This window comes from Neoarius graeffei, chromosome 6, assembly GCF_027579695.1.
Source record: "Neoarius graeffei isolate fNeoGra1 chromosome 6, fNeoGra1.pri, whole genome shotgun sequence".
In the NCBI taxonomy this organism is placed as follows: Eukaryota; Metazoa; Chordata; class Actinopteri; order Siluriformes; family Ariidae; genus Neoarius; species Neoarius graeffei.
In genome coordinates this window covers 54,449,111-54,465,166 of record NC_083574.1, presented here as the reverse complement: position 1 = coordinate 54,465,166, position 16,056 = coordinate 54,449,111, and the positions used below count along the sequence as shown (strand labels likewise).

Genomic DNA, 16,056 nt, shown 5'->3' with positions numbered 1-16,056 from the left:
GGCATTAATGAGTCCAATTAAGATAAAATTGATAGCTGCTTCCCTCGCTGTCACACTTCAGCCTGCTCTTTATCTGATCTCTAATATTCTCACAGTGTCACCTGCACCAGTTCATTACCACACATGAAATAATAGACTGAAATTCAAATTGAGTTAGAGGTCTCATCATCTATGTGTGATTCACCTCCATCTCCAGGGACGAAAGATCAAGCAGCTGGTTTCAGTGGGATGAGATGCAGTAATTGATTATGTTGTTAATGATATTTGTAGATTAGCTATGGATTAAATAACGATAGTTTTTTCCAGCTGACTGAATGTTGTGTCTTGCTTTTGTGTGCAGACGCCAGTGACCTGGACAGCGTGAGCCACGGCAGTCTGGACAGCACTAATGACTCAGCAGAGCGAGGATCTATTGATACTGACTTCACCAAAATGGACTCCAGCGATGATGGATCCAGCACAGGTGCCCTGTCTGCCCTCACTCTGGGTCATTCATGTGTTTTTTCTCTCGTGTCTTTTCTTTTTCTTCCTGGAGTGTCAAGGTCACACTTGTTTATCTGTACTCTCTCTCTCTCTCTCTCTCTCCTTACTGAAAAGGAAAAGGTTGAGTCGCTGCAAGAGAGATTATTTCTCACAGTGGAAATAAAGCGAGCATGCTCCCGTTTTTTCTTTCCTTATTTTAACCTCTCATTAATCCTTGAACATACTACAAATGGTGTAACACACAGCATGAGATGTCGTCACACAGGTGGAGAGAAGAAAGGAATAAAGGAGAGGCATAAGTGAACGTTAAAGGGGAATACGCCAATGATAGGCATAAGCTGAGTTTTGACAAGAAAAACTGAAATATATTCAGTCTTTGTACGCAGACTCTCAGCAGGAGTCAAAGACAGCGGAAGAGGGAGAGTAACTAAAATAATTGCAAGTAAAATACCTATTTTTTTCTTTACCTATGAAAGGAGAGAGCGATCGTATTTTTATATATCTCAGCAACTTTATCCATGCTTCAGTAGCTTTTTCAGCAGTATTCTCTGCTGTCTGCGTGTTCATATTCTATGGTGCAGTAACTGTGTTGTGAAGTCATGCCTGTGATGAGTCTGGATATAGCTCAGGAGCTGCAGTGTTCAGCAGTGCAGGTGCACACTAAATCAGAGTGCCTTGCATAACCTACTAAATCAGTTGTTATAAATTCTGGCATGTTTGGTTTAGTTTGAATCATTTGGGTGGAGGTTTTTTTTTTTGTACATCATGAATGTTAAACATTAATTACTTAAAGATTTTGTTTGTAATGAATCCCCTTTTCTAGCTGTCTTTGACCAGAACATGACAGTGGTATAAAAAAATGAACCTGTGAGGTGTAGCTGGCAATTCATTTTGTCTATCTTGACAAGATTGTGCTTAACCTTTGGGGTTTTTATCCCCCGCTGGCCGAAAGGCCTGAAGGGTGATTATGTCGTGGCGATGTCCATCCGTCCGTCTGTCTGTCCATCCATCCCAGGAAGGGTACTCACCTTCTGAAATCAACTCCTCTTGCAGTTTTTGGAGGAATTTCACGAAACTTGACAGGATTCTTTGTTATATGTCGTAATGTCTCATCTCATTATCTCTAGCCGCTTTATCCTGTTCTACAGGGTCGCAGGCAAGCTGGAGCCTATCCCAGCTGACTATGGGCAAAAGGCGGGGTACACCCTGGACAAGTCGCCAGGTCATCACAGGGCTGACACATAGACACAGACAACCATTCACACTCACATTCACGGTCAATTTAGAGTCACCAGTTAACCTAACCTGCATGTCTTTGGACTGTGGGGGAAACCGGAGCACTCGGAGGAAACCCACACGGACACGGGGAGAACATGCAAACTCCGCACAGAAAGGCCCTCGCCGGCCACGGGGCTCGAACCCGGACCTTCTTGCTGTGAGGCAACAGCGCTAACCACCACACCACCGTGCCACCCATGCCATAATATATATATATATATATTGCAATTTCATTCAATTCAGTCACATTTTACCTGAACATAATCCAATTACTGAAATATTCGACTCATTCTTTAAATTATTTAAATATGTACAATTGGGGGGGGCACGGTGGTGTAGTGCACTGTCGCCTCACAGCAAGAAGGTCCTGGGTTCAAGCCCAGCGGCCGACAAGGGCTGTGTGGAGTTTGCATGTTCTCCCTGTGTCCGCATGGGTTTCCTCCGGGTGCTCCGGTTTCCCCCACAGTCCAAAGGCATGCAGGTTAGGCTAATCGGTGACTCTAAATTGACCGTGAGTGTAAATGGTCTCTGTGTCAGCCCTGCGATGACCTGGCGACTTGTCCAGGGTGTACCCTGCCTCTCGCCCATAGTCAGCTGGGATAGGCTCCAGCTTGCCTGCGACCCTGTAGGACAGGACAAGCGGCTACAGATAATGGATGGATGGATGAATGGGATGTACAATTGGGGAAATATATGTCTAACTCTAAGAAAAATCTTAGGATATCAAGATACCAAGACTAACCTGTAGGACATTCCACCGAATGGGTGCCATTTGCTTGTTGTACCACTCCCAAATTAAACTTAATTTGTTATATCTTTTCAACACTGATTATAATAACACACATATTTAACTATTCAAAATGTGTATTGGTTAACCTCAGGGTACGTTACAAGGTTTGGAAGTCAAAGATGGCTGCATTTTTTTCAGTCCTGTTACCAAAACTCTGAAAGTAACAGGACTGAGTTTTTAGCCTAGGATTAGCTAATACATGGAATTAAGCCACATGGCATCATCGCTAATAGCATGACCACACTTAGCACATTCTAGTGATTTACCAAAAATCTGTATTTTTAAAATAAACAAATATCATCTAAGAAATAATTTAAGTAACAGGACAGTATGTTGACATTGACCTTATCAGTCAAAGTTAAAAAAATCATCAAATATACAGAAAAGTAAATGAGAGAACTAACTTTTGGTCTTCCCATGGCCTTCAGAAGACACAACTGATGTAACTTCCTGTTGAGCATGTGATTTATGGAATGTTCCAAATTTGTCAGATGGGGTAATATGTTTGGGTAACAGGACTGAGTGAAAACCCAGGGACACGACTAAAATGTGTATTTTAACTAAGATATTGTGGATTTCTTATGAAAAAAATATTTAAACCATGGATAGGATATGGAGTCACACAACAGTGCAAAAGAAATACTGTTTCTGAAGGATTTTAATCATAATATTTCATAGTTAAGTATAAAGTTAGAGTGCGGGGATAGGTAGCACATGCTATTTTTCAGTGTTTTAGGTAGTTTTTATTAATCCTTACAATTATATATCTTAAATTTGAAATCAGATCAATGTGCAGGGCATTGTGCATAATAAGGAAATGTATTTTAAAGTACATTTTTATGTGCATTTATACATATAATTTTCTAGGGACGGAAATGGCACCGATTCGGTGGAATGGCTCCTAAGTAAAAAAAAAAAAAGAATGGCCTGTCAATGGCCCTTGATTACCAAACTTGTACTTTGACAATTTCATGAAAGTGTGCTTGTCTTCTGAAATCAACTCCTCACAATTTTTGCAGGAATTTTCCGAAACTTTGCACAAGGCTTTGCTATATGTCAGTAATGCACATATTACAATTTCATTCAATTCGGTCACATTCCACCAGAGTTATGGTCCTTGATTACCAAACTTATACTTCAACAATTTCATGAGGGTGTATTAAGCACTTATAGCATAGATATAGTTGCCGGTGAGGGATAATGTGCTCTCAGAGCACTCTTGTTATTTTTCCCTATCACCTTCAAAGCCTACTCCATTTTCTATCTGGTAACATGAACCCCACCTATATATTAAGAAGCTCTATGGCTGCAGTAAATAGCTAAAATATAATTGTACTTTTTTTTTAAATAACTTTTTATTTGGTATTTTCAGCATAATATGGAGCAAGCAAACAATAACAGACTGACAAAGAAAAACATTGACGGGGCACCTCAATTTGTATTGTTGTCATATATCATGACCAGTGTCCTTAATTGTCCGTTGTATCCCATGTTCAAGTCGCGTCCTGTACTCCTTTGATATAGGCAGTCCATTTCTCCCATTTTATGGGAAAGATTGCTCCTCTGAACCTTAGGCCAAGTTTACATTAGACCGTATCTGTCTCGTTTTCTTCGCGGATGCACTGTCCGTTTACATTAAAACGCCTGGAAACGCCGGGAAACGGGAATCCGCCAGGGTCCACGTATTCAATCCAGATCGTGTCTGATCCGGTGCTGTGTAAACATTGAGAATACGCGGATACGCTGTGCTGAGCTCTAGCTGACGTCGTCATTGGACAACGTCACTGTGACAACCACCTTCCTGATTCGCTGGCGTTGGGATCACACACACAGCGGCTCAGTCCCGAATCACTGCTCGTGCGCTTCACTCGCGCACTCTGTGAGCTGCGCAGGGCCGGAGTGCGCACCCTTCAGAGGGCAATCGCTGTTCAGGGCGGAGTGATTTGGAGTGCAGGAGGAAGCGCTGAGCTGCACTGAGGTTTATTTACACATTTCAACCTCCTTCAGGCGCTTAAACTCAGTGAGAACATGAACATCACAGCCAGGTGTGTTTATCTGCTGGAGAAGGTGTTCGCTTGCCATCCTTCCACTTGCAAGTGGTGAGTGACTTGCGCATGCCCGATATGCACTGGGATCATGTGACGTGCCGTCTAATTAGTCATGTGATTAGCATATCCGTGTATTGGCGTTGCTGTGTGCACGCAAATCGTTTTAAAAACGTTAATCTGATGATCCGCTGATTCGAAATAATGTAAACAGGGCCTTAGAATGTCGTCATCTCCACTGAATAGATTTCGTTAACTCCGTCCGTCCACTGATTGAGACTTTATACCATTCTTTATAATTGTTTTTTTACATGCCATTAGCAGTATTTTACATAGATACCATTCTTTTTTTTTAATCACATCATCTTTTAAAACACAAAAGTACAAGACCTTAACATTATTAGGCATTTCATATCCTAAGATCTTTCTTAGAGTTAGACATATATTTCCCCAATTGTACATATTTAAATGAGTCGAATATTTCAGTAATTGGATTATGTTCAGAGAGGGTTGCTGAAAAAAAAAAAAGAGTGAGAACGCCTGGTCTAGAATGTGCGATCGTGTTTGTTATAACTCTCTTTGTCTTTCAATGTGAGTGCTTCACTCTGTGAACTGTCTGTTGCAGGTGGACAATCAGATCAGGGCTATGACTCATTGTCTAAAGAGGAGGTGCGGATTGGGGGAGGAGAAGAGCAGGACAGCTCTCCTCACATGAAGGAGAAGAAGGAGAGAGACAGCATTCCACGTGAGTTGTGCATCATGTTGTTTTTCAGTAGTGCAGGTGTGAGCTATAAGGCTCCACCAAGTGGTGAAGTGTAGCATTGCAAGTTATTATATAACAATAAAATGTTTTCCCTCTCCTGTTGAAGGTCACAGCTCGTATATCATAGCGAGGTATAAATACGAGCTGTCTTTCTGGAGGCACGCTTGTTGTGAGTGTGTTTTATTCTTGTCCATATTTCATGATTATATTTTGTCCATATTTTTTAGTGCCCAAGACAGGAGCTGTATCTATAAAAAAGGACTCATCTGCTGCCCTGAGACCACTGTACCCCTCAGGTATAAGAGACAGTGCAGCTGTACCCAAGCGTCCCAACTCATTGGACATCTTTGGGAAAAATACTGTGAGGCCCAGTACATTAGAGCTGACTTCTGATCAGCTGCTTAACGTCTCTGAAGAGTGTGAACAAAAACAAGCTTATCTGGATGAGGAGGAGGTCGAGGAAGCAACAGGCACCACATACCCACTCAAACCTGCCGCAGAGAGGAGCACATGTTGCACAGTTGCCACGGAGACTAGCATTAGCAATTCACGCTGCAGTGTGGCACGGAGCGTGAGCTTCAGCAGCACTCTAGGCCATGTGCCGCAACGAGCAGGTATCGAGTCTGGCTTTGATCCGTTATCCCTTCTGGCAGCCGAGAGCAAGGCTGGCATGCCAGATGAGCCAGGAGAAACAAATGATGCCCCTGGCAAACGCCGTCACCTGGCTGAGGAGATCCAGCTTCACATGGAGCACCTGAGCAGCCCTGTGAGCCAGCGTTCACTCAGCACTGATCTACGCAGCATCCAGAGCCCCTCGTCACACAGCTCACCACTGCAGACTGTTATACCAGGCTCGCCAAGCACCCAGTTACAGCCCCAGCCCCGGAGCAGACTATTCTCCTCACCCTCACTGCCACTGGGATGCCCACGTAGGAGCAAGGAAGCCCGGCCCACCTCATTAGCATCACCCTCCTCGCCCACACCTTCTGCCTCCTCCTTCTCCATGGAATCCCTGCTCACACCCACATTAGACGTATTCAGGAACAGCTTCATGTCTGCAGGCAAGGGCGTGGCTGAGAAAGCCAGCCGTCTCTATTCGAGGCTGTCCTCACAGACTTCCATTGCACAGGTGAGTCCACATTAGTGCAGTTCTGTTCCATTCAACTATAAATTGGCAGAGTTGAAAAGCACTACAGTTTTTCACTGTAAGATATAGAAGAAGAAGAAGCCTTTATTTGTCACATGCACACTTCAAGCACAGTGAAATTCATCCTCTGCATTTAACCCATCTGAAGTAGTGAACACACGCACACCCAGAGCAGTGGACAGCCACACTAGAGCGCCCGGGGAGCAGTCAGGGGTTAAGCACCTTGCTCAAGGGCACTTCAGCCCAAGAACGCCCCACGTTAACCTAACTGCATGTCTTTGGATTGTGGGGGAAACCGGAGCACCCGGAGGAAACCCACGCAGACACAGGGAGAACATGCAAACTCCACACAGAAAGGCCCTCGCCGGCCGCTGGGTTCAAACCCAGAACCTTCTTGCTGTGAGGCGACCGTGCTAACCACTACACCACCGTACCACCCAATATGGAACCTTGGTGCAAAAGTTCACATACCACTTTTGGACTGACATTTAGGACTACAAATTGTTGGCATCCATTAAGAATAATTGAAAACAATTATTTCTTTTTTTGTTGCAATTATTCCATTGCACAGGTGAATGAAGCACATTCTCTCGATGATGTCCACTTTCCCTGAATGGCTTCATGACTGTGTTTTTATTTCAGGATCTGAACTCTGATCGGGTCAGCGTGTCTTCTCTGGGCTCAGGTGAGCCTGACTGCTCATCTCTGTTTGAGGGTGAACTCTGTCCTGACCCAGAAGCGCTCTCCTCCCCCCAGAGAGATGCCTCTGTCAGCGTCGCTTCCTTCAAGAGGAGTCCTAACAGGAACAGCCGCTGCTTAGAGAGTCCTCCTGCACCTCCCAGGCTTTTCCGCCAGGCCTCCCTCCTTGGTGAGTGTGTTTGTGTGTGTGGGGGGGATATTTTAAACATTCCCATCATTTTGACTCCCTGATTATAGCCTGCTAAATTACAATAAGAAGTTGACATTCTTATTGCTGGGTGTAATTAAGAATACACATAAAAATGTGGGTGTAAATCCATTGCTGGAAACAGCACCAAGTGGAGCTACAGAATCTGGGGAATACAATGAGTACAAAAAAGGAAAAAAAAAAAGCTTGCAACAGGATAATTACAAAATGAGTAAAAAAACAAAGTACATTTTTTTTAAATGTGCCGAGTGGATATTTAAATTAGGAGCACTGGGTATGCAAACAAGACTAAGCAATAAGAACTAATTTGATATAACAACCCCGGTTCATGGTTGAATTGTACTATGCCTGAGTCTCTCCTCCCCACTCCCCCCAGCCTGTGCTCACATTTGTGTTCAACGTCTCATCTCATCTCATTATCTGTAGCCGCTTTATCCTGTTCTACAGGGTCGCAGGCAAGCTGGAGCCTATCCCAGCTGACTACGGGCGAAAGGCGGGGTACACCCTGGACAAGTCGCCAGGTCATCACAGGGCTGACACATAGACACAGACAACCATTCACACTCACACTCACACCTACGGTCAATTTAGAGTCGCCAGTTAACCTAACCTGCATGTCTTTGGACTGTGGGGGAAACCGGAGCACCCGGAGGAAACCCATGTGGACACGCGGAGAACATGCAAACTCCGCACAGAAAGGCCCTCGCCGGCCCCGGGGCTCGAACCCGGACCTTTTTGCTGTGAGGAGACAGCGCTAACCACTACACCACCGTGTCGCCCTGCTGCACACATAAGAAGCTTTTTATAGAGGCAGCTGACATTGAGGGAGGAATTTGCCATTTTTTTTCTCATTGACTACAATTCATGTTCATCAGTAAGATGAGAACTAGACCTGTTATTAACCCAAATATTCTCAAATGAATTGAAACTTGCATGTCTTAGCATTTGAGTTCCATGCTTGGGCATGGTTAGTGATCACACCAGATGTGTACGGTACCGTGCCTGAGTCCAAATGAACTGATGCCCGAGCATGGTATGCAGCGATCACGCTAATCAAACAAACTGGACTTTGGGGGTCAAACGTGCTTGAGCACAGTACGGATCACCTAGTGTGAGTACACCCTTAAAATCAGTTGGTCAAACCTGCATGTACCCTGTATCAGATTAGGGGGGGGAAATTCTCTGGAAGTGTATATAAAACTTTGGGTCTGATAGCACTAATAGTTTTTGAGTTTTGGAATTTTACATCGTTTTGAGGTAAGATCTGACATGGGTCAAACACACCACCTAATGCAGTAACTCCGTTTTCTTTTTGCAATTCACCCTCCCTGGTCTAGCTTCCAAATATACCTCTAATAATCATCACCAGTATTGACAAAAACGTATGTGCTTTATGATACAATTTCCAAAATGTACTGTATTCACTATTCCGTATATTGAAGAATCAGCAGCACCATCATGGTCTTTTACATATCAAATGCAATAAAGCACACTGTGGGAAATTGTTTGAGCACAACTTAGTGCAATATATGTACACTATACATTGATTTCAATTAACCTCATGACTCTTCTTTCATGTTTATGCAAGCTACTGAACAGTGAAACAGCTGGGTTGTGCTGTGCAGCTCTGTAATGGCCTTTAATAAAATAAACGCTAGTGAAATAAACCAACTTAAATGGCATGTATTATATCTGCAAAAATAAAACCGCTACATCCAGACAACTAGTCTATTGCACATCTCATCCAATCCCTTTATAATATGTTATTTGGAAGTTGTTTGTTTAATCAATATGATCTTCTGAATTGGTTGAATCAGTTTAAATATCTAATATGTATTCTCACTATTGTTAAACAGTGCCCATCATTGTTTCATTTCATCTTATTTATCGTAATACAAAGCAAAAAGCAGCATATCTGTATATCTGAGTGGGGAACTTGAGTTTAGAAAATCACCTAAGAAGGTTCATGAAATGTTTATTACAATATCTGTGCATGATGAGACTGCAGACAGACATGTAAGGACTCAGTGAGTGAAATATAGTTGTTCTGGCATACAACAGGTCCTTGAGTTTGCTAATGCCTCAAATATTATATACATTTATGTATATCTTCTATTTGGCTCATTGAGCAGCATGCTGAGGTAGCCTCTTGGCTGTTTTGTTCTTATAGAGTGTGACTGTGGCAAGATGATTGATTTGTTTCTGCCCCAGTGGCTGCTGAATTAGGCCAGCAGACAAGCCTCTGAGTGTTTTTGGCACAGAGTGGAGACCTTGATTGGAACTCTTCAATCAGGCGACCGAGCTGAAGTGCTTCCTAATCATTACTCAGATGTGCCACAGTCAGACATACCCTAAGCCTCTGCAGAACCTTTGCTTATTATCAGCTCAAAGGAGTGTGCTCATCTTATGCTGAGCCCTGTCAAAATTAGCATTCATAAAGCTCTGGTTATCAGCATTCATCACTATCCATCGTTCTGAAACGTGCCTTTATTCAGTGGAGAACATGCTGAGATGAATGTTAATTTGCAGCACTGAGTCTTTCTGCACCTCAGTGAGTAAAGTGTGTGTGTGTGTCTCTCTCAATTGTGACTAGGATCATCACTGGCAGTAGTGAAAGCTCCACAAACCCCAGATGTGTTTCCTGATGCTAGCCTCACACCAGCCCAGCAGAATTATGACATAGAGGTGAGATTGGTTCCACAACAGTGAGATTTTTTTTTTTACTTTATTTATTTTTATCATTTGTTTGTGTTTTGGCCTGGGAGATCCCTTCACATGATCAGATTTTGGGTGTGCTGCAGAATTCAGTTATGGTGACAGCTCTTGGGTATTTCTGCCTGATGATCTTAGAACTTATAGAAGAATTATATAGATTAGCAAATGTATCCGACTCATTATGTTAAACTATCAAATGCGTCTTTCCCAAAAGCAAACAAATAAGTTGCCTTTTGATAATGTGTAGAATTTAGAATCATGTGTAGGTGTATATTTGTATTGAACCGAAGATGCATTAGAAGATAATGCATCAGGCCTGCATGTTTAAAACTATATATCCCAAGGAGTATTTCAAGATAATACACCTAATTAAGAACATACACCAGCAACAATCTGAATTAAGTTAAATAAAAAGCCAAAGTAGTTATGATAAATATAAGTAGAGTATGTTTTATATGGCGTTAATACAAAAACAACATTTGTATACTGTACATCAGTGTCCTCATACTGGCCGTGAATTTCTAAGGTTCAAAATAAATAACACTACTTTGGGATGGTAAACCGTTTAAAATACTCTATGAATGTCAAGTAAGACTGTAGACACAAGTGTGATTTATGTTAAGGTATGTGTGAGTAGAAGGATGGCATTGGATGACAGTTATGTGTGTGCAGGTACGCATGTCCAGTTGCTCACGCTGCAACACCTGCGAGTGCCTGGCATATGATGAGGAGATCATGGCTGGCTGGACAGCTGATGACTCCAATTTGAATAGCACTTGCCCTTTCTGTGGCTCAGCCTTCTTGCCCCTGCTTAATGTGAACATCCAAGACCTGACCAGCCGGGACAGGCAAGTAACTCTCACTCAGTCATTTTTAACTAATTTGTACAGTGCTATGGTATGATTTTAAACATGTAGTTGGTGTGGGTTCACACAGAATCACGATACATATCGTTTAACCCCTTCAGTGCCCTTGGACGAGTCACGTACGTCATGAAATCTTTTACTGCTGTGCCTTATGACGTACGCTAGTCGTCATAAACGCCTCCTTTTATGTACCTTGCATGGCACATTACTTTTACTTCACAGTGGTACATTACTGCAAGTTGGCCTAGTGGTTAGCATGTCTGCCTCTTGATTGGGAGAATGTGAGTTCTCTTCATGGTTGGGTCATACCAAAGACCATCATAAAAATGGTACCCAGTTGCTTGGAATACATGGACCCTTGGTGTACATTGTGTTTTCAAGTACTAGTAATTCATGTTTATGACAAGACCCGTTGTCTTGGGTTTTTTGGGATGCTTTTGATTACTAAAGTTATTTTTACTCTGCAACAGTGTTTTTTGTGATTTTTCTATACAAATATTAAAAATATAAAGTTCTGAACACGTTAGAGAAAGATTATCAAAATATCCCAATTTTGACCTATTTTTGTCCTATATGCCCAGCACATTACAATTAATTATGGGTGGCGGCCAAGGGGTTAATATAGTTTATTTTCATGTAAGCACACATTGAGCCAGGACAGAGCATGACTGACTAATAGCAGCCACCCCATTTTTGCCCTTTTCACATAACTATCAACCTTAAATAAATAAATAAATAAATAAATAAGGTCTGGTTAAAATTTAACATTGACTCAAGGATTATGAATTTGTAAGAGTGTTTTCTGAATTTGTTACTGAGTTCAGCTTGCTCATAAAAGTCTTTATTGCAGTCTTGTGCATAAATTGCTGCAACAGTTTATGTGAAGGTCAGAGGGTGGACAGTATTTAAAATCTGGCAAGTCAGAGGAAGGTTATAAACACAAGTTTGTGTACTTGTATACTGTGTTCAGAATTCCTGTTCGAGACCTGCCTAGTTCCCAGACGGAAACAAATGGTGTTTCAGAGATTCAGGAGGAGCCAAGCAGTGAATCTACAGACAGAGCCTCCAACAGTGCTAGCAGTAGTACAGTAAGTTCCTCACTGTCAACTTATCCAGTCAACATATGGTTCGGTTTGCTTTTTACTGCTTATTGTTTATTACTTTTTTCATCTACCTTTTTGTCACATGTATATTCCTTACATCTTTATCATAAAATTAATCTTTTCATAAAATTCAGTTTGATGGTCTAAATATTGTTCTGGCATTGTTTTCCCTGTGCTCTAGGAGCCAATCACTGTGCCCTACTTGAGTCCTCTGGTGCTGTGGAAGGAGCTTGAGAGCCTCTTGGAGAACGAGGGCGAGGAGGTTATCTCCTCACCTGCCATTGTGGACCACCATCCCATTGTCTTCTGGAATCTGGTGTGGTTTTTCCGCAGGCTGGAGCTGCCCAGCAGCCTGCCCGCCCTTATCCTTAGCTCCAATCACTGCAGCCAGAACATGCAGGTACCCATTTCATTCTGTTTGTATCCAAACGTGTGAGAGCACGTTCATAATAATTGTTGTAACATCCCACTGTAATCTATTGTGTCAGGAAAGCTTTCGTATATCTAGACAAATCGACCTACAAATTTGGGATAATGCTGTTTTGCAGATTGATCCACAGACCGTCCAGAGCAATGCCTCAGAGGACAGTAAGAATGTGTTAGTCCAGATTTTGTGGGACAACCCCAAACTGCACCAGGACCCTATCCCACCCTGCTACATGCTGTGGAATGCGCACTGTAAGAACACACTTGTTTGTTATTTCTCAGCTTAATGTGTTCGTAATGGACCCATATGTCTTGAGTGATGTTTGAAGGATACACGTTGTGTGTATTTCTCCTTATTCTCTCTAATCCTGGTTGTATTTGTACAGGTTCAAACTCTAATGTTTGTGCCTCCTCTGTGCTGGAGGAGAAACATCCTGTGAGCCTGGAGCTTCTCCAGAGTGTTGTCAAGAGCATTCAGAAGAATGATGTCTACCAGCCCATGAGCCAGATACTTCAGCTGCTTGGTACCAGACTGGGATTCATCAGGCAACGGTAATAGCCTCAAAAAGAAACAGGCTTTCCGTTGTTTAGCACTCATGCTTAAAAAAAAAAACCTGTGTCTAATCCTGCATCATTTTGGTTTACAGGAGCCTGTATAGAGACATCCTATTCTTGACATTGGTAGCATTGGGCAAGAATAGTATCAACATTGGTGAGTCATACGATTCATTAATATACCATAGTTTAGTGTCTTTGGTGTTGCAGGGTGCTGAAAGTGCAGAAATATTTTCATTCCACTTTGTGAGTTGTCAATCAGAGACGCTTACCATCCTGTGCCTTTTGTCTCCTCAGATGCTTTTGACCGTGAGTACAAGTTAGCGTACGATCGACTGACCCCCAGCCAGGTCAAGCTGACTCACAACTGTGACCGCCCACCCGGTGCTGGAGTCATGGAGTGTAGGAGGACTTTTGGGTTGCCGAGTCTGTGATTTCTCTCATCCCATGGTTCTCTCACTTCTTCTTTCTCTCCTTCAGTCACCAAGAGGAAGAGATGTGAAATCTGAGACAGCCAAAGAAGAAGGATTCACTACTTCCAAAGCTACCTCTGGCTCGAAACAGGGCCATGTAGACACTTTGAGGCATTTTCCAGCTCTCTGTTAAAACCAACATGTGTGTGGCCCATTCCTATTTACTGTGTACTACCTTTAAACACTATGTCATATATTGTAAATGGTTCTGTTTACCTCGTATAATCCCCTAAATTTCAACCTTCTACACATTTCACTCTGGATTCCCAGGACACATTTAAACATTTAGCCTCACTCAGGTAATATTGACTACCGAGGCCATTGTAGATTAGGAGCAATATCATCTAGTGCTCAGGTCATAGCATCACTCATCACTATTAAATCACACAGAGAGGACAGTGGCATGGTTTTGGGACCAGTAGCAGTATGTATTGTATTAGTTAGGACCCTTAGTAGAAAAGCACAATGAACAAACCCGTATGAAACTTTGAAGTTTTCTGAGATTCCTCTCACAGAAGCACTTGTATATTAAAACAAAAGTCACCTTTCTGTATATAACCTATTATTCTATTATTTAGAATATTTGTATTATAAAGGTATATTTTAAACCTTGTATTTGTTATAACTGAGTTGTCTTCATACGTAAAGACAGTACCAAGCAGTGTATTGGTTTTAATTTGCAAGTGTGTTGTCTATGAATATGGTCCTGGAGACCATTTATCGTGATATCTGTGAAGCGTATTGTCTTTTGAATAGGTGAGGTACAGAACTGGACCAAATCGGATGTTAACTCATAAATTAAATGACTGTTTAAGGAGTGACGAAAGGTGACTAATAATATATGAATATTGTAATCCAACTAAACAATGCCTTATGAAAGGTCAAATGAGCTGCAGAACTGAATGGAAACCAACTAAAAATGCATAGAATACATTTAAACTCTTCTCTTACATACAGTATTAGGGATGTACCAATTCTATAACTACAGGCTTAAATGAATAATTTCCATTTTCACATAAGCTGATGCTTTTATTTTAAAATTGTGTTTAATTAAAGCACACCTATGGATACTTTGGCATCTTATTAAACACATTAAGGGAATACTTAGGTCCTGTCAGACAGTTTTCAATATGTTTGTTTTCTCTCTCTCTTTTTTTAAATATGTCTTTATACATAAGTTAAATCTGCATGTACAAACATAGACGTGTTTACAAAATGGCAGTGTTCTGCTGTTGGAGCTTTTCATTCCAGTATTATCACATTTTATTTAATATATGAACTGTTTATCGTACAATTTGAAATGGTACGTATTTATGGTACCTGAGACGAAATTTACAGATATAAAGAGCACACGTGCATTTAATTCTGTTATATCTGTAACAGAACACTATCTGAGTGAAGAATTTACGTTAGCTGCAAGAAATATATATTTGCATAGCTTAATCTAACTTAATTTGCTTTGGTAATACTAATTTAAGCTACACTGTACACTTTATTGCTCAGTGTAGTAGTACACAGTCTACCATTAGGAACTGTTACATATTAGGCATTGTATGCATTACACTTGGCATGTGATGTTTATGTCACTAGCTGTAATGAAGAATATCACTCCAAAGAATTATAGTCTACTCATTTTGACCAGATGCTGTGCAAGTATATGAAATTTGATGCCCTGACACTGCCATTCATGATTTTGCCTGTTTTCTATAACCTAAATCCTTATCTGGCTGCATTACTAAAATCTAACTGATGTTTTGAGTGGCAAGCTAATTACAAATATATTTCAGTGTGTAATAAGTTCAATATTGTTGAAAGTTGGTTTATGAAATGATTTTTGTAAGTTAAAGTACTGTTGTGGCCCAATGCGTTTTACACATATTATTTCTTATGTTTATTCCTGTTTATATTGTATAGTCCTTATTTCGCCAGATCAAGGTGGGATCTGCAAAAGCTGTTTATAACTGTAAATAAACTCACTTGAATGGTCAATGTTGTCTTTGAAACATTATTTATTAGAAATAGAGAGAAAAACTGAGTGAAAGAGTGATCAACATGGTACTTTTGGAACACTTTTCACTTTTGTTTCAGCGTTACACTAAACACCTTGCAAGACAGAAAAAAAACCCATGCGCCATTTCCTCTCATTATTTGGTTTTACTCCCATGGCGTAATAATCTGTTTATAGTATAAATACACAGGTGATTATATAAAATTGCGCGTGTTGATTTATCAAGAAATTCAGACTATTTCTCGATAATCACCTCGAGCAACTTGGCCAAACACTTCGTCACCGTAAGTGAGGAAGAATTACAAATTATGAAAGAAAATACTGTTCCTAAAAGCACTAAAGATGCTACGAAGTTTGGTGTAAAACTATTCAAAGGTGAGGTGGAATTGTGATTTATTTTATCAATCTCAAAACAAAGTATTTTATGTGAGTCGGCATAGATAAGTGACACAAGTCTGCGCACCTTTATTACATTTGCATGCCACTTTTGAAGTTTG

At 41.3% G+C, this 16,056-nt stretch overlaps 1 protein-coding gene across 1 annotated transcript in view; it reads left to right on the top strand.

The window, feature by feature from the left end:
- dennd4a (DENN/MADD domain containing 4A) overlaps positions 1-15,540 on the top strand; it is a 46,076-nt gene extending 30,536 nt beyond the window's left edge. Inside the window, exons 19-30 of the mRNA XM_060923871.1 lie at positions 341-463; positions 5,222-5,341; positions 5,587-6,488; positions 7,149-7,374; positions 10,007-10,098; positions 10,801-10,976; positions 11,965-12,082; positions 12,279-12,497; positions 12,646-12,775; positions 12,910-13,075; positions 13,171-13,235; positions 13,376-15,540. Coding sequence (XP_060779854.1) covers positions 341-463; positions 5,222-5,341; positions 5,587-6,488; positions 7,149-7,374; positions 10,007-10,098; positions 10,801-10,976; positions 11,965-12,082; positions 12,279-12,497; positions 12,646-12,775; positions 12,910-13,075; positions 13,171-13,235; positions 13,376-13,512 — 2,474 coding nt within the window. The 3' untranslated portion in view covers positions 13,513-15,540. The remainder of the gene's footprint in view (positions 1-340; positions 464-5,221; positions 5,342-5,586; positions 6,489-7,148; positions 7,375-10,006; positions 10,099-10,800; positions 10,977-11,964; positions 12,083-12,278; positions 12,498-12,645; positions 12,776-12,909; positions 13,076-13,170; positions 13,236-13,375) is intronic.
- Positions 15,541-16,056: the final 516 nt, after the last annotated feature.